The sequence below is a fragment of the Falco cherrug genome, chromosome 9 (genome assembly GCF_023634085.1).
Source record: "Falco cherrug isolate bFalChe1 chromosome 9, bFalChe1.pri, whole genome shotgun sequence".
NCBI classification, from domain to species: Eukaryota; Metazoa; Chordata; class Aves; order Falconiformes; family Falconidae; genus Falco; species Falco cherrug.
In genome coordinates, this window is record NC_073705.1 from 29,048,185 (window position 1) to 29,072,728 (window position 24,544).

A 24,544-nucleotide genomic window follows, 5' to 3' on the forward strand; every position below is an offset into this window, starting at 1 on the left:
AATCACCCTGGAAATGCAACTATCACAACTTTGCAAGCAGCATTTTTAGGCACTGTGAGCAAGTGGGGCAAGGTACTGCAGTAGGAGCCCCCTCCTGCGCAGGCATGGCTGCGCTGGGGATGGTTTGGTACTGCCTGGCTGCTCCTTCTGCTCCTTGTCCTTGGGAGCAAGTTTCAGAGAATATCCACATTACATGCTGCTCGCTACAGGAATGGACAGATGAGAGTGTCAAGCCAGGTGGCCACTTTAGAAAGGCTTTGCATGGCAGTCGGCCCCTGCCCTGTGCATCCAGCCCATGTCCTGGCACACCTGGCACACCTGCACACAGCTTACCTCACGCTGCAGCCCGTGGCCGCTTCCCTGCTGACCTGCCTGCCACACATCCCACACAGGGGCTGGGCATCATGCTGCCTGGTCTGTCCTCCCATTCCCTGCAGGAGGGCTGCCTGCATTTCAGCTGGGAGCACAGCCATCCCCAACAGCCGCCCTCCATCCCTGCCCCACAGCAGCTCCTGTGGGAGCATGTCAGTGCTGCTGCCAGAGCCCCGGCCACGAGCTGTGCCAAGACCGGGCACCGTGGGCACAATGCCCCCTCACCCCTTGCAGGCCCTTTGCACTCACGCACTTTCTGGATTTTCCTGATCTGGTCAGTGAGTGTGTCTAACAGGCGAGTTTTCAGGAAGTCCGTCACTTTGGCCACTCGACCATCGATGTAGTAACTGGAAGGAAAATAGGAAGACAAGGATCAAACAGCTGGGAGTAGCTCTGCCCAGAACCACGTCCTCCCACCCTGCTGCTGCCCCATGCCAAGAAGCCTCCTCTGCTCCAGGGGAGTCCCTGATTACACCCTGCCCTGCCCTGGCCCTCTGGCCATGCCGGTGTCTGGCAGATGCTTTCAGTCTCCAAAACAGTGTGTGAGCTGGACACACCCCGAACACCGAGCATCCTGCACTGCAGAAAACACGGGAAGTTTTGCACTTTCTTGACTATTGCTGGTGAAACTCTGGGAGCAGAAAACCAAAGGCTGGGAGCAAAATGCCACCGACAAAGGCTTGGCAGCACTCTCTGCACTGATGTCATGGAGATCCCAGGGAAAGAGACCCTCTTTCCCACCCACACGATGCCTGTGATAGCTGCAGCTGGGCTGCACGACCAGGGAGATCTTGAGAGATCTTCTGCTCACCTGGCTCGTCCCATCTGTACCTGTCCCCTGTCTTAGGGACACACAGTTTTAAAAACACAGATAAGTCAGTCCTGCTCTCACAGAAATCCCCTCTGCCCTGGGAATGCCAGGGAGAATTGCCTGTACAGAGGGCTGATTCCTGTTCTCCATATGCTTTCTTATACAAAGCACAGCTATAGTGCTGCCAGTCGTGATGCGAATCATCTGTCTCTAAGTGTGGGAAGAAGACTCTGAAATGCCTCAATACTGTCTCCTGGCTCGAGGACATAAGGTAAAGCAGTCTGTCCTGGAGTGCAAACACCCTGTGGCTGGAGGTAATCAAAGCCAGCTCCTCCTGAGGAAATGTCTGGGGCTGGCACCTCAGCCCCCACGCAAGGAGCAGTGGAAGCCCTTGCACATCTCCCAGAGGCTCCTCCCAGCCTTGCAGAGACACCAGAACGTCTGCTGCAGCATGCACTGGCATAACCCTGGGACAGCCATTTAGCTGATAAATAGGTTTTGCAAGAAGAACTTTCTGACATCCTCCTCCAAAATCTGCAGTGTGCATCAGTTACCCAACACAGTGAGCCACGGAGCATGTTGGAGCCGTGCTGGGGGGACAGAGGTGCACAGGAATCACAGCAGCTCTGGCTGGGGCTGGCAGGGCTCAGCCATAGCCTCCCACTCCTCATTGGAGCCTTGTCCACTTGGCATTCAGTTACACAGATCCTTCTCCTTCTCCACAGACTTCAGTGCAGCCATGGGTGCTGAGATGCATAATGGGCCGAAGACCTGGGGTCTGAAGAAAGGTGGATTCACCTTTCCAGGGCTGGTTTCTCCATAACATATATCTCATTCACACCAGCATAAAGCTGTAGCGGCTGCTTTACTTGGGTGCTGGAATGCAGGAGCATCCCCAAAGGATGCCATGGGCTAACTCAGCCGCAGCCAGAGCACCTGGCACATGTGCAACATGCACGAGTGCTCAGAGAGGATTTTTGTGTCTCTGCTCCAAGTCACTACACAGGTAACAGAATAAATGTGCTTGGAGCTGTGCAAGGTTGCGACCAAGGGGGAACAACGCCAGCACTCACTGTCCCAGAACAGAAATGCATTACAGGCTCGACTTGCAAATGCATTAAACAAGAAGAGCCTCCCTTGTCAGCCCTCCCCCAGGTGTGCGGCCACAGCTGCGTCCCCAGCAAAGCATGGGATCATGCCAGTCACACCCCAGTTTCACTCCGATGTGTAACCCAGGGAAGGAGGCAAGAGGCGTTTCTGTATGACCATGGTGACTAGAAGGTGCTAAGGGCAGAGATTATCTCCGGGGAGGACTTAGGAAGTGTTCAAAATCGTTCTGATCACTTATACACAACTGAACCACTGGCTGCCGGGAGGAGAGCAGATCTGTAAGCAGCAGGCAGCAGTGGGGTTTACAGAGATTACTTTTTAAGACAAAATTACAAAGCAATGTACTCTGGGGATGGCAGATGTTTGGATTTTAGTACAGCACTTAAGAACTGAACAGAAATGATCTTTTCAGTCTGCTGTGGACCAAAAACCCCATCACCTGGGCCAAAAGCTGCCTGAAAGGCCATAAAAAGAAGGTTGCATTGACTGGGAAAAAGAGGGAGTTAGACCTCAGTCTGTGTATGCAGCAGGCTTTCTGTAGGGTTCAGCTTGTCTGCACAAGTCAGTATGGTTCCAGAGCCCAGAATAAACCCCTCAGAAAGCAAAGGCAGGCTTGCACCTCCCCATCATCTCATTCAAGCACGAGGTGTGCTGTGACCCACAGCTCCACTGCCAAGGGAGAGGAACATCTCTCCAGAGGCAGCAGCAGAGGAGGCTCTGCCAGCCCAGGGGCTGCGGGGAGGAGGCAGCCTAGGAAGGAGCTGCTGTGCTGAGCACAGCCAAGACCCTGCAGGGAAGAGAAATGCCCTGGGACAGTGCCACAGTCACATTTTTTTTGACACCTTCATTAACAAACCAGAGAAATGGGGATTGGGAGAAGTATGAAAAGAAAAAAAATAAACCCACTTCAGCATCAGGAAATCTTGTTGGTAGCATGTCTCCCAGGGCTGCAGGGAGGGGAGCACATCCTCTTTGGGTATTTAAGCAGAGCATGAAGACAATGACAAGCTTCTGTAAGATATGCAAGGATCTCTTGCAGATCTGCCTGTGAAGTTCTGGGACACCAAGAAGTGCTTTCAACCTCCCCAGAATGGGAAAGACAGAAAATGGCAGCAGCTGCACAAGGCTTGCAAGGAAGAGAGAGGCACTGAGGTCTTCACTGCTACCAGGCTACTCAGGAGCAGTTTCCAGCTGTAGGCTTCGTCACTGAGATAAGGGCACTTCCTTTTGAGAAATCCAACTGTCAGTAAAGGTGGTATAGAAAGCCGCAAAATGCAAACAACTGTCAGGCCTTTAAAGCAGGAGAAGTGCTCATTAGGCGTGGATTATCCCCAAGAGCAAAGGCAACAGCTTTCCTGATATTTACAATGACTCAGTGCACTTGACTTGAAAAAAAAAAATCCTGAACAGTCACAACTCTCCAACCTCCAAAAAAGCCAGCAGCAGCTGCAGAGAGCTCCAGCACTGACAAGTACCTCCCCAGGCAGCAGTACGGTGCACAGGCAGCTGGGCCAAGCCAGCCCCAGGGGCTGCACCATCCACAGCCTCCTCTCCTGGTGCCGGCAAGGTCTGAGTGCCAAAGGAGACGAATGGACAGACCCTCCCCAGCACAGGCAGGGTTCTCTGGCAGCCACGACTCTGCAGAGGCAGAAGACATGTAGCTCATGGACAAGCTATCCCTCTCCAACACAGGCTGGCAGATCTTCCATTGGGTTCTGGGTATGATGCAGCATCAGTTGGCCCCGAAGCCTAGGAGATATCAGCATGCCCACCGTGGGCGCAGACCATGCCGTTTCTCGTAATATAGGATAGAACAGATATGGGCAGTTGCATGCAGAGCTGACTTATTGTGTCCCCTGATCTGATGCTGCTATCACTGTAGACAGACAATCTTTAGGAACACAAGAAGAGCCAGGCAAGGAAACGGGATGTAGCAACTAAATCCTAGATGACATGTCTCAGAAGAAAGACCATGTACTTTGGGTGCCCTATTATACTACACAAAGCTGAGGCCAGTTCTCCCCCTTCTGTTTACATTATCCCATTTCTAAAAACTGAATTTGAATATGCCCTAGAAACACGGGATGGGATCAGTGCACTTTGCAAAGGGAAGTGTGACAGTATCAGTGTGGAGGTGACCAAAGCAGAGCATAGTGCAGGGGGAGTACTTGGCCAAGGGCTGGGCAGGGATTTGTGCTAGGAAATGCACCACCCCAATTCCCAGCCCCCATCCCTAGCTGGAACTGAAGCATGAAACTTGAGACACAAAGACAAGAGCTGGGAACAGTACTGAAGTAGGGCTGAGCACAGTGGCCAGTCAAAAGTGCCCTTGTTCTTGGGCAGGCTGCAAGGCCAGGATGCCCACAGTGCCTCCCAGAGAAGGACAGTGCCAGGCACCAGGGCACCTGGGCAAACCTGACTCTATCCTGTCACCTTCAGGTCTTGTGCTGCCTTTAAAATGATGTTCTGGAAAGATCCACGATTTGCTGCGCAGGACCATGAGCATCATCCTATATTTGATGAAGGCAGTGCACTGGCTCCTGAGCAGCTGGTTTCATTTACCTTCTCTTTCATTTTAAAGAGAAACCTTTGCCCCTATTATCTGACCTCTTCTTCTGTTGCAGTTAATTACATTAAAGCCCACTTCCCAAAGCTCAGGAATTTCCGGATCTACTTTGTTGCCTGCTGCTACAGGGGGAGGCTGCTAGGAATTAGGGCATCATCCTGCCAGGGACGCCAAGCGAGGCAGATCCCCACCATCAGCGTGACACCCGGCCACCACCACAGCTGTGAACCCACGACACCTCTGCTGACAGAGGCAAGCCTGACCCCCGAGCATCTTCCCAAGGAGAAGGCAGAGTCCCCGTCTGCAGCTCAGAGCGCAGGGCAGCCCCACGGCTCTCCCTGGAGAGGAGAGGCGGGATGTGACCTGTTCCTCCCAGGTAAAGACCTGTGGGCACAGGGGAGAGGTGCCGCCCACCTCCAGTCAACTAATAAATGCATTGATAAAGAAAAATCACTGGGGACTACCCTCTGGCCCTAAAGGCACAACTCACACCCACGTCTTTCTCTGCCCCCAAACAAGGTGCCTTTGTCTGTCCCACTAGTGGGAGCCGTCTCTGACCCATGCCATCTCCCCAGCTGTGCCCTGGCCTCACCTGGGACCATGCTGGTGGCCCAGGGCTGCCAGGGACTGTGCCCTCCATCAGACAATGCAGAGGATGGCAAGCCAGTGGGCAAAGCTGTGCCCTGGCCAGGTTTACTTACCAGCAGAGATGGGCCAGTGATTCCATCATGCAACCCCTTCCTCCAGGCACAGCCTTGGCAGACACTGCTCTCTGAGCACTTGCAGCAGGCTTGTGCAAGCCCAAGTATATACCCATGGTATATATGTCAGGGGGGGGGGTGTGTGCGTGCTAGGCAACTCTCCCCTGACACCTCTGGGAAATCTGCCCCCCGCTACTGCCTCATGAGCATCTCCACCGGCACATTCAACATGTCTAAGCCAGAACAAGAGAAGTCACTCAAACCAAGCCCGGCAAAAGCACTTTAAGCAGCATCTCACACAAGCCCATGTGCCTGGCATGTCTGATTTGCCACATAGGGCAAGTGACTTTCCATCTTAGAAGATATCACGGCATTTTCCAAGGAGTCACAGGGATAGATGTCCACTGGTTTTGAAGATGCAAACATTTACTTTCTCCGTAAGTAATAGGGATTTGTGCTTCAGAGGCAGCACTGCATAAGGATTTACCCATTAAATATGCCAGACTTGGAGCCATGCACAAGACTTGGGATGGAAACCCAGCTGTACAGACTGAGAGCACAGCCAGGGATGGAACTGGGCATGGCTGCAGGTCTAAGTGGGCAATGGGTCTTCACCTCGTGTGAGGATGCCAGCACTGAGCAGATATGGCTGTGGGGAGGTTGCTGAGCAGTGGAAACCCGCATCCAGAGGCTGAGAGGATCCACAATAAACCAAGCATTTACTCATAAACAAACATAACAAACTAAATTATTGGGGAAATGCCAAAACTCTCAGAGCCACTGTCAGTCCCACCTGCCACACCCTCCTTTAGTGGAAATTCCCTGGGTGTTTTGAAGCCATTCACACATCCCTCTCCAGCAACACTTTACTTCTGAAGAGCGAGGCACACATGCTGAGTTGCGTATGTAAGTGAAACCATACTCTGAAAGGCTGGACAGGCTGCTTATTTCCACCCAGTGTCGCTTTTCTGTCAGATACATTTCAGATATATTGTTTTCACATAGAGAATAGGGATCCCTGCAATGTATTCCCTTCTCAATTCCCTTTCTGGATCGAGCACAGCCTTTTCAAAGGAATAACAGATTTGACAAATTTATAACCAATATCCCGGGAGAATGTTAGGGTTTGGAACAGAAGTATTCATACTTGAAGTTAGACAGCAGTTTAGTTTCCTGCTAATAATTTTCTTCTTGGATACAAAGGAACTTGTTTTGTTTTGTTTTGCTGTTTGGAGCAGAGGGATGAGACACTGTTTTGACATTTATTCATAAACAGTACAGAAGCCCAGCTTGGAGCTGTGACCATTGCCAGTCCTCACAAACGCATACGGGTGCAATCTCCTGGGCTGGGGGGGAAGCAGCTCCTGCGTTGCAGTGGAAATGGGTCAGCAAGCCGCATCTCAGCTCTGCCAACCCCTGTGAGGAGCTGCAGCAGCCACCCCACTCACAGGTTGGCTGCTCAGCACCAGAGCTGCTGAGCACTTTGCACTGATCCTATAAGAAAAGGTTTCAAAGCAGCCATGCAGGCAGATTCCCTGCGCACCAGATGAAACTCCACATCTGAAGCCTGGAAGTTTGTTCCTTCAACTCATCCAAGGGCTTGGCCCAGTGATCAAGCCCCATTGCAGAAAGCAAATTCCTGGACTAAGTAAATGTGATCAGCACATCGTGTAATCATGAAAAGCAAATTCCCAGCTGAGACATAGATCATTATTGCACAGCATGAGCCTGTAAGTAACACAAATCCCGCTCCAAACGCTCTGCTACCCCACTGCCCCCATTGCAGAAAGTTGCTGCTGCCTGGCAGGAAAGCCCCAGGAGCCAAACACCCAAGCAAGCACCACTGAGGAACAGGACTTGCTAGATACTGGTCATGCCTGGTGCTATAAACCATTCTGAGACACCAGCAGTTGCTTCTGCAGGAGGCTCCAAGGTTTAACACACTGACACAGAGACTGTGGGCAGACTTGCAAAAAAATCTCACATCTTAAAACCTAGATCTTTTGAAAAGAAGGTCTCCAGATGGGCTTTACAATCCACACTGCTACACTTCAGCAAAGCAACCTGAGCACCCCATGGAGGGTCGCTGTGAAGGACCAGCTTGGGGAACAAGCCCTACGGGCAGCACACACAAGCCCACCTTGGACCTGAGACCCCAGTTCCTGTGCTCCAGGTCAGTGCCCCACCTGGAAAGTTTAATGCAGCATCAAAGCAAATCCGCTTTTTCTGGGAACAGGGGGGTCTCACCATGCTTTTTGCTCCAGTGGATGCCTGTCTCTGAAACATGTCCTTTCTGTGGCAGGAGAGAGTCCTGCTGGCCCCACAAACCCATTTTCTATCAATTTTGGCCATCACTGCTGTGCTTGCACACTGCCTAACCTTTGCACTGGCATTTGTGCTCCCACTGCAGAGAGCCACAGCCGCTGGGGAGCCTGCCTCTGGCTACAATGTGCAAACTGGGGCAGTTGGAAATAAGAGGAGGAAAAAGATGTTTATGGATTTTCCCCCGCATAAGGAAACCTTTCCCTCCACTCACTCCCTCAGCGCTTGCTTTGTTCTTCTAAACTGCAGAACATGTAGGAACCAGGAGGAAAACTGGGTATCAGCATCTCTCTGGCAGCCCCAGCAGGGCCTGGATCTTGGATGTTCACTCCCTTTCCATCAACATCTGCTCCTGGGGCTCCATGTACAGCGTAGGACAGCAGTGTGCCTATGGGCATCCGAGACGTGTACAAAACGGAGCAGGGACTGGGCATTACGCATTTACCATTGGACTAAGCTGCCTCTCCCTCCTCTGGGCCAAATCAGTTTAGCTTCAGAGCAGTGGTCATGGGGAGTCAGTGACTGCGGTGAAAGGAAAAGGGCTTTCGGATAGTCCCGTACATCTGTCACACACTGCTTTTGCTTCTCTGAGGTCCCCACCGCGGCCACCACCGGAGCTGCCTGCTATCCCAGCTGCCCCCAGGACTCCGCACTCCAGCTCGGGGCTTTGTTCCAGCAGTCAGGCAGGCCAGGCATGCAGGCAGTGGTATTTTTAGCCTCTGTCTCAGCTGCAGTGGTAAAGGTTAATACATCCCCTCCTGTACTTGTTCAAGAGGCTCCAGAAGGAGGGGCAGAGCCTCTTTTTCGCCTACTTAAATGTAGCAGGATGACAGAAGAGGTGGCTGTCACAGGTCTGCCCCTTTTCACACCCAGACAGCCCATCAGCTCTGCTCCCAGCAGTCTGATCACTGCAATTAGTGTTGGAAAGTAGAAGGAATGGTGAATACCTACTGTTGCCAGGTAACAGCATCCACCGTGCTGCCAGCCACTTTCATGAACCTATAGGAAACAGAGGAAGAAACCATATAAGCCCAATGTTGTCAAGGGGAAGTCCTAAAACCACCGATGCCCATCTTACACCACAGGATACCAAAGGCAGTCACTGCACTCACAGACCATTTCTAATGAAAACTTTGCATCCTTAAACGGAAGGAATAAATTACACTTAATGCAAATTCTTGTAGCAAGCACAGCTGGGAATAATAGAGTGAAACCCAACTGGCAGCAGAGCTCTGAGCATCATTTTGGGGAAGGTAAGGAGAGCTTTCAGAGCACAACAACATTTCAGGAACAAGATCTTGGGGAATGTACTTAGTTCTATGACTGCAACAATTCTCAATAGCAATCAAAGAAAAAGGAGACACTTCTTCAACCAACGTGTATTTAAGCTGAGGAACTCCTTGCCCGGATTGAAGCAAGAACTGGAAAAATGGAAGAAAATGGAAATAAAACCCAGCAAACCTATTAGATGCAAAGATGCTAATTCCAGCTCATGAAACCCCTGAGCACTGGAGGATGGGAGGAAAGGTTAGACAAATACCGCTTGCTACATATGTCCCTTTTTTTGATGCTCTCTCTTTGGCATTGGCTGTCAGCAAACTAATGGGTTGCTGACCTGGGTGCACTTTTGGTGAGTCCCATTCCTATGACTAACCACAGCACTTCCATCCACAAGGTTACAGTGAGTTACACACATGTATTAGTCTCCTGATGGTTTGTGACCCAAGTATCTTAAAGAAAATACACCTCTTCCAGACAGCCCCTATTTGAGTCAGACCTGAGGCTACACAGGTGTTATCTGCTTACACCACCGATGCCAAACCCTAAGCAATTCCTAATCTTGGGGACTGTGTGCAACCACCATAGCAGCAGCCTCTAGCACAGGCTTGCTGCCATCCAAGACGGTCCCTCCCGGGCTCCCTGGTCCAGCAATCCAAAATGCACCTTGGAAAACTGCAGCTCCCACAAGGAAGCCCAAGCAGTTACTACATTATTATGCTTAAGGACACAGATATGAAAACAAATAAAGGCACACACCAACTGAACAAGCAAGCTTTTCTATTCAATATGTAACGTGCTGGGTAGCTGATGCATTTTGGAAGTGGTGATCTATGCACATGACAGAAGACATCGGCTTGAGCAAGCGAACATGAAGAGAGAGAGACCGATTCTGTATTGTTGTGGGCTGCTCTGGTGCACAGGGATCCCAGGAACACAACAGGAATCACACAGCTGCCCTGACTTGATGGGGACACAGGGATGGGTGGCACTGGGTCCTGCAACCTCCGACTCCCACAGGACAGTCCATGACCAAGGGTGGGGAAGGAAAGGGAAGGTTTGTGAGGAAAGATGAGACCTTTTATCAGACTAGTTGTGGTGGCAGGGATGAGCAGCATGCTTTCCGGCGCACGAGCTTCTAATCAGGTCTGAAACAAGAGCAGCAAGCTTCAGGCTAAATATAGCTCGGAAACAATCATTCTGACTTTAAATTAACAACGATGGTCAATTATAGACTGGGACAAAAGGGCAGCTGGACCCTGTGAAGCATAAGAGGACACTGGCAAAGGCAGTGGTAATAAATCCCTGCAGACAGAGAGGGAAGAGATACAATTAGAAATGGAAAAACAATAACACGCTGTAAAAACCCGTAGGCACTGATGCATCCCTGATTCTGCTGCCTAGCAGTGCTGTGAGCTTCAGTTCCCAGGCACGCCTTTCAGAAAGGCTTTTACATCTCTCTTGAGGGTCAGGCCCAGGAGACCAGTGCCAGGGTGGTGATTTGGGGACAGTTTCTCCCCAGCTGAGCAGGGTGAGGAGACCAGCCAGAGAGGTGCGAGCTCCTTGCAACTCGGAGCAGTCATGTGGCAAAAAGAGGATTTTGCAAATATTGCTATGGAAAGGTTGCTGTTCTAGAAAACTATGTGTGCAGAAGTATGCCAAAAGGATCAAAATACCCAGCTCCCAGGTTTTAAATGCTCACTACAGGGACTGCTGCCTAAAACGTAATGGATGAAGCATACAAGAGTGAACTAATGAACTCTAAACTGAAATGATGAACACAATCTATACTGCGTTTGAAGATCGATCAATTGCAATTGTGTTCGAAGAGTAGTCCACCTTGCTTTATAACCTCAAATGTTTTATGTTCTGGTTGCAAAATAAACCATCCCAGATGTTACTAAATCACTTCTTCAGGCTCAGCTTAACACTCTCCACTCACAGTCCAAAACCATGAGTAGAACGAGCTTGGAGGGAGAAGCTGTCCGGTTTTCCTCACCACTTCTACAGTGCCTACAGCCCTGCTGCAAATACACCCACAACAGCCGTCTTTGAACAGGGACTGAAAAGCAAAGCAAACCCTCAGTATAACTTCCAGCATCCTTGGAGCAGCAGAAGCAGGACATCCATCTGTCCCATCTCCCATGTTTCCAGACAGCTAATTGGCCTGTTGTTAAAAGCTGCTGAGAAAAATTTCTTCTAGGACACAGGTATCACTCAGGCAGCGCAGTGCAGACCAAAAGCAGGAAAGAAAAGGCACTGGTTTGCATAGTGTTCTGTCTCCATAAGACCAAAATAAATTGGTTAGTTCTGGTCATTTCAAATTTGACTATAAAAGATGCACATCTATCTCAAATTTTGCTTTCCATATTCTGTTTTTCTTTCTTTCTTTTTTCTCTTTTATTGAGATTTTTGCAGGGTGGAATAAAAAATTTCCTGGTAAAACTTCAAGTTCTGTGCCTGGAGTACCTCAGACGACCTGGCCAATGGACAGTACCCTCCAAAGGGAACCTCCAGCAGCTCAACAGCCAACAAGTGGTACTGCATGAGCAAGAGATGAAAGCCCAGGGCAGGTGGAGATGCAGTGATGCACAGATATCAGAATATCCTCAGCTTTGGAGTACAGATGTTATTAATCCCTTTATTCCTGTAGCACCTGTGCTTCTCAAACCACAGACTTTGAGGCCAGTGAAGATCCATCGGGGCTAAATGACCAGTGCTGGCATATTTTTATCTGGGATTTCCTGGACTGCACGATGTCCATGTGTGGAGTGCAGGCAGAGCAAACCAGACTCTTCCGGGAGGGCTCAGATCCCTGCACATGTGCTGCACAGATGGGCTGGGCTGGCACAGTAAATCTGCCATTTTCCTATACACTGGGCTTTCTCTGTGAGCACCAATTGGCTGCGCAGCACACGTGCAGTAAAAACCCCCAGAGGCAGTGGGACCAGCTCAGCTCACACTGTGCAGGCAATGTGGGCAACTACTGTAGTGATGCCCTGTAGTGCAGATGTGTGGCAGCTCCAGGGCATGCCTGTGCAGTATCCCTGGCTGGCCCTCTGCATGTCAGAAACCTGGGAAAACACAAAAATCTTCAAAATCTGCTGGGCCAGCATCTCTAGGTGGGAAAGCAGAACACGTCAGAGGCACGTGGAGGAACAGGAGACTCATTCAGGGAGTTTGTGTACGGAGGGTGAGACAAAGCCACCGAGTTCAGGTATATCCATCTCCTTATCCTTGCAGCTGCCCGTGTGCCAGCATCCCATGCCAGCATTACTACTTGTGGGGCCCTGCGCTGAGCTAGAACAGAGGCTCAAGCTTGTTTTCAAATAAGCACTGAGAAAAATGTAATATACCATTGCTTGGCCACCCAAACAGTTCCCAGCTCTGTCCCAGAAATGGTAATGCTGGCACAATGTAGGACAGCATCTCACAGCTGTGGGAGAGTGGGGCAGGAGAGCTGCAACACCATGAGATGGTACTGACACCAAAACTCTGTCCTGTGAAACCATGGCTCACATCTGACCTCTCCCAGAGCATTTTCCAGAGCCATATCTCCCAGGACCACAACCTGATTTAAGTGTGGTCACATCTCTGAAACAGATCGCCTGTCCTGATTCAATACTTGTCTGTCATGGAGCACCTACTGCAACCTTAAGTAAATTACTCCCATGGTTAATTAGCCTCCAAGTATGTTAAGTTCTCATCTGAATGTGACTAGCTTCAGCTTCCAGCCACTGGAACTTCCTAGGCTTGTTCCTGATACATTAAGGAGCCATCTGCATTTGGAAACCTCTTTCCCATTCAGGTAATTGCAGATGTCATCCCTTAAACGATAAAAAAAAAGTAATCCTCTAACAAAGAATGCAGCTGCATGAGACAAGTTACCATCGCACAGGCTCTCAGGTGGTTTAGCATCATCTGACTCCTGGGTGCTGGACTTCACAAACACAGGTTATTTCACCTGCTACTCCCTACAGTACTATAAAAGCAAAGTGACCCCCCCACGAAGCGCCAAGTGTGGGAGCAACACCAGCCTGCCTGCGGTACCGTGGTAGATCGCTAGAGCTGAGTGGCAGATCTCTGCCCTTTGAGCCAACAGTGACACGTAGAAAGAGCTTTATCTGGTGTCTGAATTGGATGGTGAGGCGGCCTAAGGCACAGGCTTCACTTACTAACTTCTTCCAGTAGCACAATCTACCTGCAGCAGCAGAGACAGGTACTAGACCTAGCTCATGCCACCTGCTGCAAAGACTTTAACCTGCAATGCCAGATTTCAGACAGGAATTTCACTCCAGGGAGCAGAGCCTGGTGGGGACTATGTGTAAATCTGCTGCTATATCGTGTTCTTTCTCTGCTCAGTGTCACCTTTCTTCACCCAACATGATCTACGGTGGGGCTGCGCAAGCCTTCCAGCAAAGAGAGCTCTGTGTCCCAGACTGACCCACCAGCCTCGGTAACCTGCACTCCAGGGACTCTGGGAGTTCCAGCTGGACCATGAAGTTACATGACTGATGTTTTTTCCCACCACTGATTTGTCCAGTCCCTTTCTGAACGCACAACTTCAGCCTCCACAACACCCTGTGACAATGACTTCTACAATGTCACTACATACCATGTGAAAGTTTCCTCCTTTCCAAACTTTCCTTCCAAACTACTTTCTGCTCTGTGGAAAAAACACCCCATTCACAGTCACAGGCTCGTGGGCCTCGGTAACATTCCCTCTGAGCTGCCTGCCTTACAAACTGAAGAGGCATAGCCTATTTAATCTCTTCTCACATGAAGACATCACATACCTCTGCACATCCTCAGCTCCTCTCCCTGCAACCCTCCTTAGTTCTATTATATCTTTTCTGAGATGAAAAGACTAAGGTTGTAGATAGCAATCAGAAATAAGGCACACTGTGTATTAATACAGTGGCATAATCTCATCTATGTCTTTCCTTACCCATTTTGTTCTTCCTATACAGGTAACTGTGATTTTGGCACTCCAGCCATCCAGATCAAGCTTCAGCAACAACTATCTTAACCCTTTCCTCCTGAAAGAGCAATAGCTAAATCCTTTGCTTAGATCTCAGATCCCTGGCCCTGCTATATAGCCAAATGCCTCATCACATCCTTCACACATCATTTCAATGTATTTATGAATGGATTTACTCATAATTTCAATGCTACCAGAGCTTGAGGTCATGCTGCAGTGACCTCCTCCTCCCTTTGTATCATTAATGTTGCTTGACTTTTTGCACAGAATTCTTGCTCCGGACCTATTCAGTCTGTGCCACCAGCCTTGCAGTAGCTTGCATAAGGGTGAAGCTTCTGGCTCTGCTGACTGAGACATGCTTGCCTCTGCAGCATCACAAGAGAGCCTTAGACCAGTACAGCAAGGATGTGCTTTTTAAAGAAAGCCAAATAGCCAAAAAGAGCTTCTAAAAAATGCAGTGCTTACAAGTCCCCTGTGCCAAACAGGGCAGAAGTCCTTGTCAGCAAGAGGACAGGACAAATACCAAGTTTCTTCCTGAAACCCACCCAGAGTTCTTCCCTCTGCTGGATACCACCTACTCCAGGCTCTCCTTGTTTCTCTTCCCTACTTGAATTTAAACAAACAAGCTCTGTCCATACACTGTCTTTGGTTGCTACTCCAGAAAAAGTCACAGGTCAAAAGCAGTGCCTAGACAGACTGCTGTGTGCTGACCTGCTTAGACAGCCACAGCCCTCTTCGCGCTCATGACAGCACAGACACAAGGTATGGGCAGTCATCATAAAAATACTACCAAAGACTCTCCCAATTTTTAGCACCTTGATTTTGCTTTGGCGTATGGTTGTGTTGGACCCCAAATATACAGCCTGTGCCATTTCATGAGCTATAAGCTAACACCTCTCTCTACACATAAGCACCAACGCAGGAACCTGTGCTTGGGGTTGATTTGTGGATGCAGGGAGCAGGGCTGAGGACTGCAACTGGTTTTAACCTGACCCCTACCTGGGCTGCCCACAGATGAATCAAGATGTCATCTCCATGCTCTCTCTCAACTCTGCCATGTCCACAGCTAGCAGGGAGGAAGGGCTCCATCACCACTGACAAAGATGCTTCCTCACCTTTACGGGCTCCTTTCAGAGCACTGTGGAATGACATCACCACCAAAAGGAGCCAAAGTGATCCAGACAGGTGGTTAATTCTCCACAGGTACTACAAACCAGGAATAGGAGGCAGTAGAATCATGGAGGATAAGAAGCTCTTGTGCCTTGCAAGGTGAGGACTGACATGTAGGAGCTCCCTCGCCTGCTGCTGTTGCCTGGCCAGAGGTGCTGTGGCCCTGTGACCAGAGGGCGGATGTGCAGCAGTGATGGCCATAGCAAGAAGAGGCCAAGGAGGCTGGAAAGAGGGCAGACAGAAAGCCAAGGATGCAGCAGATTGGGTGGCTCTGAGGACTGGGGGATGAGGAGGTAGGGAGAGGCTATAGCTCCAGACAAGAAAGTTTTTCACTTCTCTGGTGACTTCGTCAGGCTCAGGACTGTAAGTGGCTACAGACCATCAAGAGCAGCCAGCCTAGCATGGATACAAGTGCCTGCCAGCCCTTATCCTCCTGGCACTGCAGCTCCTGCCGTGATAGAGGTAACGCCCTAACACTTAGGAGTGTCTGTCCAGTGGCAAAAACCAGGCTACACCAACTGAGGAATAACAGGACATGAGAGCGCCTAGCCAAATCTGCCCAAACGTGCCGGTCGAAGTTTTGTACCAAATGTTCTGAGCTGTAACACAAGTTAGCATCGATTCTTCCTAATCGCTTTCCCTGGTGTTTCTTCTCTTCCAGCACTGAATGTGTGATGCATTCATGCATTAACCTTTGTGTCTGATTCCTGATCTGTTGTTAAAATCTATGTTAATTCCTTAGAATCTCACAATTTTTTCCCCAAGCAAATTCTGAGCAGTTCTGGGATTCCTGTACCTGCAGACGCGGTAGGTAGCTAACGTGGTCTGCTCTCCAACAGCTCAGGCTGCATGAATGGTCTAATTAACACCTCATCAAACTCAACTGTTGGTTGTGTCTGGAGAAATTCCCTCTTGCACCTGTGCATTCACAAGACACCATTTCTAGCTTCCCACACAGCAGGCCCCAGTCATCTGAGCAATGCTCCATCACTGCAGAGCCCATCCTTACACCAGCAGTAGTAGTCCTGGTCTACTCTCCAGGACTTGCCAGCCCAGAGTGACGCTGATATGCTCTGTGGCTGCTCAGAGCCATCGCACCATGCAGGGTGGTGCAAGAGCTCAGCAGCAATAACTCAGCAGTGAAGGGTGTGTAAAGCCTGTGCTGCTGCGTGTCAGGCAGGGCTCTTCTCCCCTCACCATATCCTGCCTCCACCATGAGAAAGTGCACAGGTTTCACCCAGCACAGCTCAGTGTCACCTGCCTAGGGACAGCCTTTGCAGTAGGGCAGCATGCATGCACACCCCGCTACGTGTGGCAAACCTTGAGGTACCTGATCTGTGCTCACCATCTAGCCTGTCTAGCAGACTCCAGAGAGGTGGCACCCCAGGAGGAGTTCTGTCCCACCTTGTCCTGGAGGACAGACCCTAGGACTGGGTCAGAACGGCCCTGGAGGTGTCCGTCTCCCACCACTGAGACAGACAGAGCCTGGTGCACAGCAGAGAGCAATGCCCATTGTCATGTTGATGCTGCCATTACAGGACAAGGTTTAAACAGTGAGAGTAAGTTTAGCTTCATTGCTTGAGATAACAGTTAAACAATAGACAGAGCATGCAACAGGAAAATGTAATCTTAGGTAGTACTTCACAATGAGACTTTTCTCTGAGTGTTTCAGGACCTCAGGTAACCCTAGAGGCTTTCCCTGGAGAACATCTAAAGCCATCTTCTACTGTCGGAGATCACTCCCTGTTCCTCTCCAAGCTCTCCTCTTCCTCTCTGAGCTCATTTCCATTACGTACCCCACCAAACCCCGCTTCCTCACTTTGTGTAACAGGGCACTCCTTGCCTGGCAGATTAATCCGTCCATCCCGTTTGGGGTGTCTCATGTCTCCCCTCCAGCCTAACTTAACACTTGAGTCAAAATCTTCTACTTGGCATATCTTTTCCTACCTGGCTGACTTTGCTGTTCATAACACTTTTTAAAATAAGAGAAAAACTTTGCAGATTTTGCATCATCAGGACTATTAATTGCATGCACTTAATTCACTCTGGAGTCTTCATCCCACTGTGAGCACTATGTAGACCACTCATGGTGGTCTGGCCAGGCAGACAGCAGGCTTGCCATTGAGAACATCTTCCTACACTTCTCCTCACTCTTGCTTACTGACCCTGTGGAGCTCATTCAGGATCCTGAGATGCACATTCTGAGCCACATCCCATTGAGAAATTCTGCAATGCTCCTGCAGAAGGCAGAGCTGTTGGTAGCACTAACCAAGAGTACTGAAGAGACCGCAGGGAGCTGCTGGGAGTAAAGCTCACACTGTCAGGCAGCTTAGGCACTGGGGTTTGTTTGTTTGTCCTTTTGCAACTCCATTTCCAAATACTGCAAATGAGCATTTAGCCCTTTGTCTTTGTGTAATCAGACTTGTTCCTTCTCTTTACATCCTGCCTTGTAATAATTGGGTCTTTGTGAGGAAAGACAAGCAGCTCTTTTCTCACAGGACCTCGTGGGCTGTGCAGGCACGTGCCGCTTGCCACGAGCTGCAGACACCAGGGTTTGGAGTGCAGGACACAAGGCTTCTCCATGGGAGAGAGAAATCACTTTGAGCGCTTGTGGACCAGCGTCACCCTGGCAGGCAGGGATGGTGGCACAGAAACAGCCTATAGCTTGGAGAGCCAGCATGCTTGCTACAGCTCTTGCAGACCAGTGTTGGGGTCTGGAGACCCCCCACCATCACGTTGCCAGGGCTGTTCAAAGCTTAATTCTTACCTATCTTCCCTTTCATTCGAGATGGTGTGTTTACCATCCTCTCAACAGGATTGCACACTACAGCCTCGCTCCTGGGGTTGCCGTCAGTCACAGCGCAGCCCCAGCAATGCAGAGCTGCCGGACCACCCTGGCCGTACAACATGGCTCTTCCGACCCCTCTTCCCTGGGACACGGCTGCAGCGCATGAAGGGCAAACGGAGCAGTAGGACTTCCGTTTCTTTAAGAGCTTCTTGGCTTTCATCCCTGTTGTTTTCCTTACTCAGCCTGCTCCTCCCGGTGCTAATAGATTTCCTGCTGATCAAGGCTACTACAACATTTTGTAACTCCCCCCGCACCGCTTTCACCGTGCCATACCAAATGCGGGGGCTCTGGCAAGCAATGCGTTCGCGTGGCACCAGCAGCAGCCGTGGGGGGGTGCAGGGGCTGCTCCCCCACTTCTCTCAGCCAGAGGGATGCTGGCGTCACAGCTGGTTCAACCAGCTTTATGGTCTCTTTGTGCTGCTGCAGCAGAGCTGAGAATCTGGCCCTGGCTCCCTCCCCACCTCGCCAGGGACTGAATCAGTGTGCTGTTTATTGTTTCTGCCAGATCATTCATGCAGATGTTAATGAATGCTAGACCCAGCTTTGCTCCCAGCAGAGTCCCTTCCACACCTCCCCCTGCCCAGCCCTCTGCACTGGAGTTTCTGTTTACAGTCCTGCAGGGAATTTCCCCTCTGCTGCATGGTCTTCGAGCCGCACAGTCCCAATTCCTGCTGCCAGCAGGCTCCCACACCTCCCTGGTTCCTGTAGCTGTCCAATGTCACCTCCAGGTGTCTGCGTCCCTCACTGTCACCATTCCTTCTCCACCTCTGGCCTCCCCAAACTAGAGACATGCCAATTCTCCTAGGAGGGAGCAGAGGGCTTGGCCAGTGAAGAAAGTTGCTACAGGTTCTTCCTCTGCATAGATGGAGAAAGCACAGGGAGAAGTCATCACTGAATGGGAAGAGCAAAGCAATTCGTCCAGGAGGACTCTTGAGACAACACCTACACTGCTAAGCGGTGCCAGGACCCACCTCCTGGCTCTGCAGACCACAGGCATGCAGGAGCCTGCATCCATACCACTGAGTTATCTTCACATCTCAACAAGGTGGGCACCTCAGTCTGCCAGTAATTGGGAAATGCTGGGAATAACTGGGAGATTGTTAATCAGCCCAGCCCAAAATCCCACCAGGCATCTCTGCAGAAGTTTAGCAGCAGAGATGACCATGTCCCCAGGTCCCTGGTACTGTGGTGGCTGAGCCACACAGAGCCTCACTGTCCTGGCAGCTGTTGAGCAATGGGAAGCCAAAGAGCAAGTCTACCTGCTGCAGAGGGCATCAGTCTCAAGAGGGGTTTCTGATCTCTTCATCAAAGCAACATCACTTACCCTTCCAGAAGAGCGATGACATTCTTTCTGGGCCTCCCAATGTTCGGCCCATAGAGGTTTGATCTGGAATAAGTGCGGATAAGCTGCAGCAGGCTTCTCAGCTGGATGTAGTCCTTCCCCAGCTGGCTGCCGTTCACCGAGCGGCCGATCAGGGTCCGATAGTTATTGGGCTCTGGGAAAATAAAAATAGACAAGCAAGGCTTGCCAACTCTGCTCCTTCATCCGTGCTTCCGGAGAGAGAGACACAGCTCACGCTGTCGCACAGCTTGAGCTCCGCAGAGCTGCCTGCCTGCTCTGTAGAACAGCAGAAGGAGCCTCCAAGAAGTGGATGAGGGCCACCGCTTACTCTCCTGGGCCAGCATCTCCTCCTGCACCCCCTTTTGCTGTGTGCTGGGTGAAGGACCTGCTCCCTGATGTCGTGCTCCTGTCCCTGTAGGGTCCCCCACTTCCCCTGGCACTGCAGCCACCATACAAGTCCATACAGCTGCTGGTCTGGCCACCAAAGGACTGAGAGCAGCTCAGCCAGAAACACTCCATGTGCTTTAATACCAGTTCATGGAAACGTCCAGCTAAGGGACTAACACTGCCTTATAGCAAGGGCCTTTAAATCCCTCTGAAACTACATGGCAAGGCATCCCGGGATCTGCAAATATCCTCTTCCAAAAGGGAATACCTTCCTGCTACAGCGAGCTCCGTTCCCGTGGCTCTCCTGTTCCCACACTCACCATTGCCCAGCTCCCAGGAGATGTTGTACTTCTTGCTGGCACTGTACTTCAGCAGGCTGAGGGCATTGGAGCTGTTCCAGGAATTGTTGGGATTTCGGCGCAAAGCATTCAATGCAAAGATCAGGTGAAGGCCAGAGCAGTCAGCAAAGTTATAGAGTTTGTCTAAAGACCTGGCTGGGAAGAAACAAAAAACAGTTTGTAATTCAAATGAAAGCTAGTTCCAGGGAGGTTCAAATGATCCTGTTGTCCATCAGACCTTGCCTTCTGTGTAGGATGGGCCAGGGTCAAATGCCATTCCCGCGACATCTGTAACTGCAGAAATGTGCCTGACCTTTGAAACCAGGATAGGATTCCAGGTGTGGGCTCTTCTTCTTCTAGCATAAAACTTGGATGCCCTCCACCACTGTGTCAAAGCTAGGGCCCATGTTACCAGAGACAAGTGACTTTATAACACATCCTTTCATCTGCTTTTGGCAAGGAAAGTTCATCCTCTCCTGTGCTTGTCCTGCCTTGCATCTCTTTCACAGCAGATCCCTGCAGTGCCTGGGAGCAGAGGAGGCAATCACCACCCCAGGGCTGCCAGCTCACAGCCACCTCTCGTGCCCACCACCACAACCAGCTCTCTGCTCCCACAGCCCCCTGGGCAGCAACCAAGCCCCAGAAATAATCAAATAGAACCTCCAAGACATGCACCACGCACCTGGCCAACCTCTGCTCTGCACACAGACAGGAGATCCCTGTCACCCCTTGAGCTCAGGGACAGAGGAGGGCTCGCTGCCTGGTAACAGCCTGGCCAAGTGGTCCTCCTGGGGTGCTGGGGTCTTTGTGGGATTCCTGTCCTACCTACTGGCCCCAAAGCTCCCCAGCTGGCATCTCCTCTGCTGTGCTGTGACCTTGGTGAGCAGTGGAGCACTAGCCAGCAGGAGTGGCTAAAGAAAGCTGACCCGCTAGTCGGAGAGGTGTGACATTAGGTACAGGGCGCTGCAGGTACAGCCAAAAGGTTTAACGCCTTTTTTGGTTCAATCTTCCCCAAAAACTCAAAAGCAAGCAAATGCTTGACAAAGCTAATGCCAGCATTAGCAGGACACGAACTCATGTGACAGTGAGAGGATATTTGGTTAGAGAGTAATTAGATAACTGTGGCGTTTTCAGTGATCCCTGACTGTTGAACTGCATCCCAGGACACTCGACGAGCTTCCTGAAGCAGCCTCGGAGATGCAACCACTTAACTGTGAGGAGCCACCAGGGACAGGGAGGTTCCAGGGGGCTGGGAGGGCAGACCGAGGGCTCTGCTTTCAGAAGAGGGGAAGGAGGCACGGGGGAATTAGAGAGTAGGCAGACCGGCTTCAGGTCCCAGAAAAATACTTGGACAAATAATCAAGCTGCTTGTCAGCACTTACAAAATATAAGGAGATGATCAACAGCCACAGGAATGTGTCAAGAACAAATCACACTGAAGCAATCTACTGACAGGAGAGCAGGGCTTGCAGGCAGCAAAGCAGCCGTTTAGGTCTTACACATTGATGGTTTTTAAGGTTTTTGACACGACTGCACACGATATTCTCTTCAGAAAGCGAGGTAACCCTGATCTAGACTGAACTGCAGTGAGAAATACACACATCAAGAGCAGCTACCAGTAATTTGCTGTTAAACTGAAGGGTCTGGACAGCCTGTTCTGGGACTTTTTGCATATTCCCAATAAAGAGGGATGTAAAGGAGTGGAGGATACATATATCAGACTTGCCATGTCACTAAGGTGATAGCATGCACCACCATCGCCAAGGGAGCTAAAGGGGATGGAGAGGCAGCAACTGCATGCTCAGTGAATTGCCCTAAGCCCAGGGGTGATGCTCTGAGATCCTGGTACCCACACTGTCTGACTGAGGTGCAAGTGAGATGGTGACAGCTGGGACCTGCTCGCTGTGGTCAGGATAAGCTGCTCACAGCCTGTATGTCTGTGCTTAGTCTGTTGCTCTCCCTGGTCACTGAAAGCCTTGGTGAATACAGAGCCAGGTCTGAAAAGAAAAAAAACTTATTTTAAAAGTAATGTTTTAAGGATGGTCAAAAAATAAGCTAACTGAATAGCTAATGTTTGATGGAACACAGCAAAGTCATGGAAAGAAGAAGAAAGGAAAAATGTAGAAAAGAAATTCCTAATCCCTTTCACAACCTTTTTCTGAATGCTACTGGTTGTTTGAACAAAAAGTAGCTGAATTAGATTAATGTATTCATCCCACTGGTTCAGGCACATTAGCTCTTTTTCTGGATGTTTAGTGAATTAGAGACAGATACAGTTACTTAATACTCATTTACTTCAGACTTCCAGGCAAAAAGCTGCACTTGAAATGAGAGTCCTATAAAAAGGATAAGATAGACACCTAAATGACAACAGGAAGATAGCAAAAAGGTGTTACCTGCAGTTCCCTTGCTAGAAATGAAACCTTTTCACCAGCACAAAACAGTTGTACTACAGAAGGGGATTTGGTTGGTGTTTAGAAGCCTCTGCAGAGGACTGGGAATTGATTTTCCATGCATCCACCAGAGGAAACAAGCTGTCTGTTTATCCCAGTGCAGGGCCTGCCACTGTGAAATTATATTTTCCCCATGACACTTACTCTGTTTCCGTGTGCGTGGACACAGATGCCACATGTATTTCATGTTCTGCCTTCATTTTCTAAGCTGGAAACCTCAGCAGTCAGGGGAGGGAGCTGGGAGAAACACAGAGATGTCTGGGGATTGCCCCTGCATGTTTCCAGTGGTCTCCAGCAAAACCCAACCTGCAGATTACAAGGCCACAAAGAGCTGAAAACTGCTAATAAACCTATCTCTGCATCAAACCAGATTGTTCATATGGGCACTCTTGGTATCAAGAGTATCAGGTATCAAGTCCGCTTATCTCCTTCATCCTTAGCAGCTGTCTTGGGATAGTGTGAACCTGGAAGCACCAGCCTCTCCAGTGACTCTAACATAGCCTTGATAACCATTTTGCACATGGTGCCCAACCATTAGTGATTAAAGGGCATGTCTGACCCTGACCCCTCCTGAGATGACTGCCTTAAACTGGATGCCTCCATTGCACACAGATGCAGTTAGAGGAGAAGAGTGCTGTCACGGGTGGCTAAAGCACAAAAAGAAGCATATTTAGAAGGCCTCGAGTGATTTCTAGCCCTCCATAAGTACAAACAGGGCCAAAAGAGAATGCTATAAATATTTTACTGCCATGACTAGGGATGGCCACATTACTTCTGAGTAATGAGAACATGAAGAATCACAGTATTATTAACAGTTGGCTAAAACTCACTTTGAATTCTGGATAATTGCACTGTTTTTTCTTCATCAAACACAGAAAATCTTGCAGGAATTTAACCTTTCCCCAGTTAACAGATCATTAGGCAAGGCTTGCACAAAGCATTTCAATAGAAAAAGCCATTGTCGTACCAGAATGAATCTTAATAGAGCAGAACTGGATTTATAAGATGTTCTCCCTTCCCCTTCTCCCCCTCTGTCCGGTGCAGAGATGCACACACTCTGCACCCACGTGCCACTGAGCTCAGGCAGAAGGAATAAAGAAAAAAAGGAAAAAAAGGCATAAAAATAGTGTAAGGATGCTGAGAGTCAGCCTCTGCCACTTGCTAACGCTCCCGTAGTTGGAACAAGGCTAACCAAGGCAGCACAGCTACGTGCTCCGCTCCCTCGTACCCAGCGGCAGTGCTTGTTGGCAGGGTTCGGTGGGGATGGGTACCTGCCCAGTGGGTTTGGGACTAGCAGCAATCAGTAGTCAGAGACAGATGCCCCGTGGCCCTGGCACAAAAAAATCAATCAGAAGATGTTTAGGCTTTCTCAACCTTTTACATCCTTGGTTGCAGAGGCTTGAATGTATCTGGAGAGTGAATACTGCCCGCATGGCTGGGGGGCTGCCAGCAAAGATCTGCTCAGAATCCTGCCCTCAGCTGAAGCTCTGCACAGGAATTAAAGATTTTGGCTGTTTGCGTGGATCTCCCACCCTGCACAAAGGGAGACAATTTCAAAATGCAGGAGTAGGTGTCTGTGAGGCTGCAGATGGTGAGGTTCATGGGACAAGTGCACCCTCTGAGATTCTTTCCCATTTTTATCCTTTTTATATGAGGCTAAACTTTAAAGTTCTCTGAAAGATGGATGGCACTTCACTCTGTGGCATGCCAACGCAAAATCTAAGGCACATTAAAATGTCTCTGGCAGTTTAAAATAATTGGAAAGACTTTCCAGTTGAAGTTACTGAATTAAACATTATACTAGAGACTTTATAAAGAACATAGTATTGACCGCCATTTGGTAAGAGGGACAGTTCAATAATCTC

General features: G+C 49.9%; 1 protein-coding gene across 1 annotated transcript in view; it reads right to left on the bottom strand.

Annotated features, from left to right (window-relative positions):
- HPSE2 (heparanase 2 (inactive)) overlaps positions 1 to 24,544 on the bottom strand; it is a 112,551-nt gene that overhangs the window by 18,593 nt on the left and 69,414 nt on the right. The window contains exons 4-7 of the mRNA XM_055720057.1: positions 20,209 to 20,382; positions 19,484 to 19,655; positions 8,834 to 8,881; positions 626 to 719 (exon numbers count right to left, since the gene is read on the bottom strand). Of these exons, the coding sequence (XP_055576032.1) occupies positions 626 to 719; positions 8,834 to 8,881; positions 19,484 to 19,655; positions 20,209 to 20,382 (488 nt within the window). The remainder of the gene's footprint in view (positions 1 to 625; positions 720 to 8,833; positions 8,882 to 19,483; positions 19,656 to 20,208; positions 20,383 to 24,544) is intronic.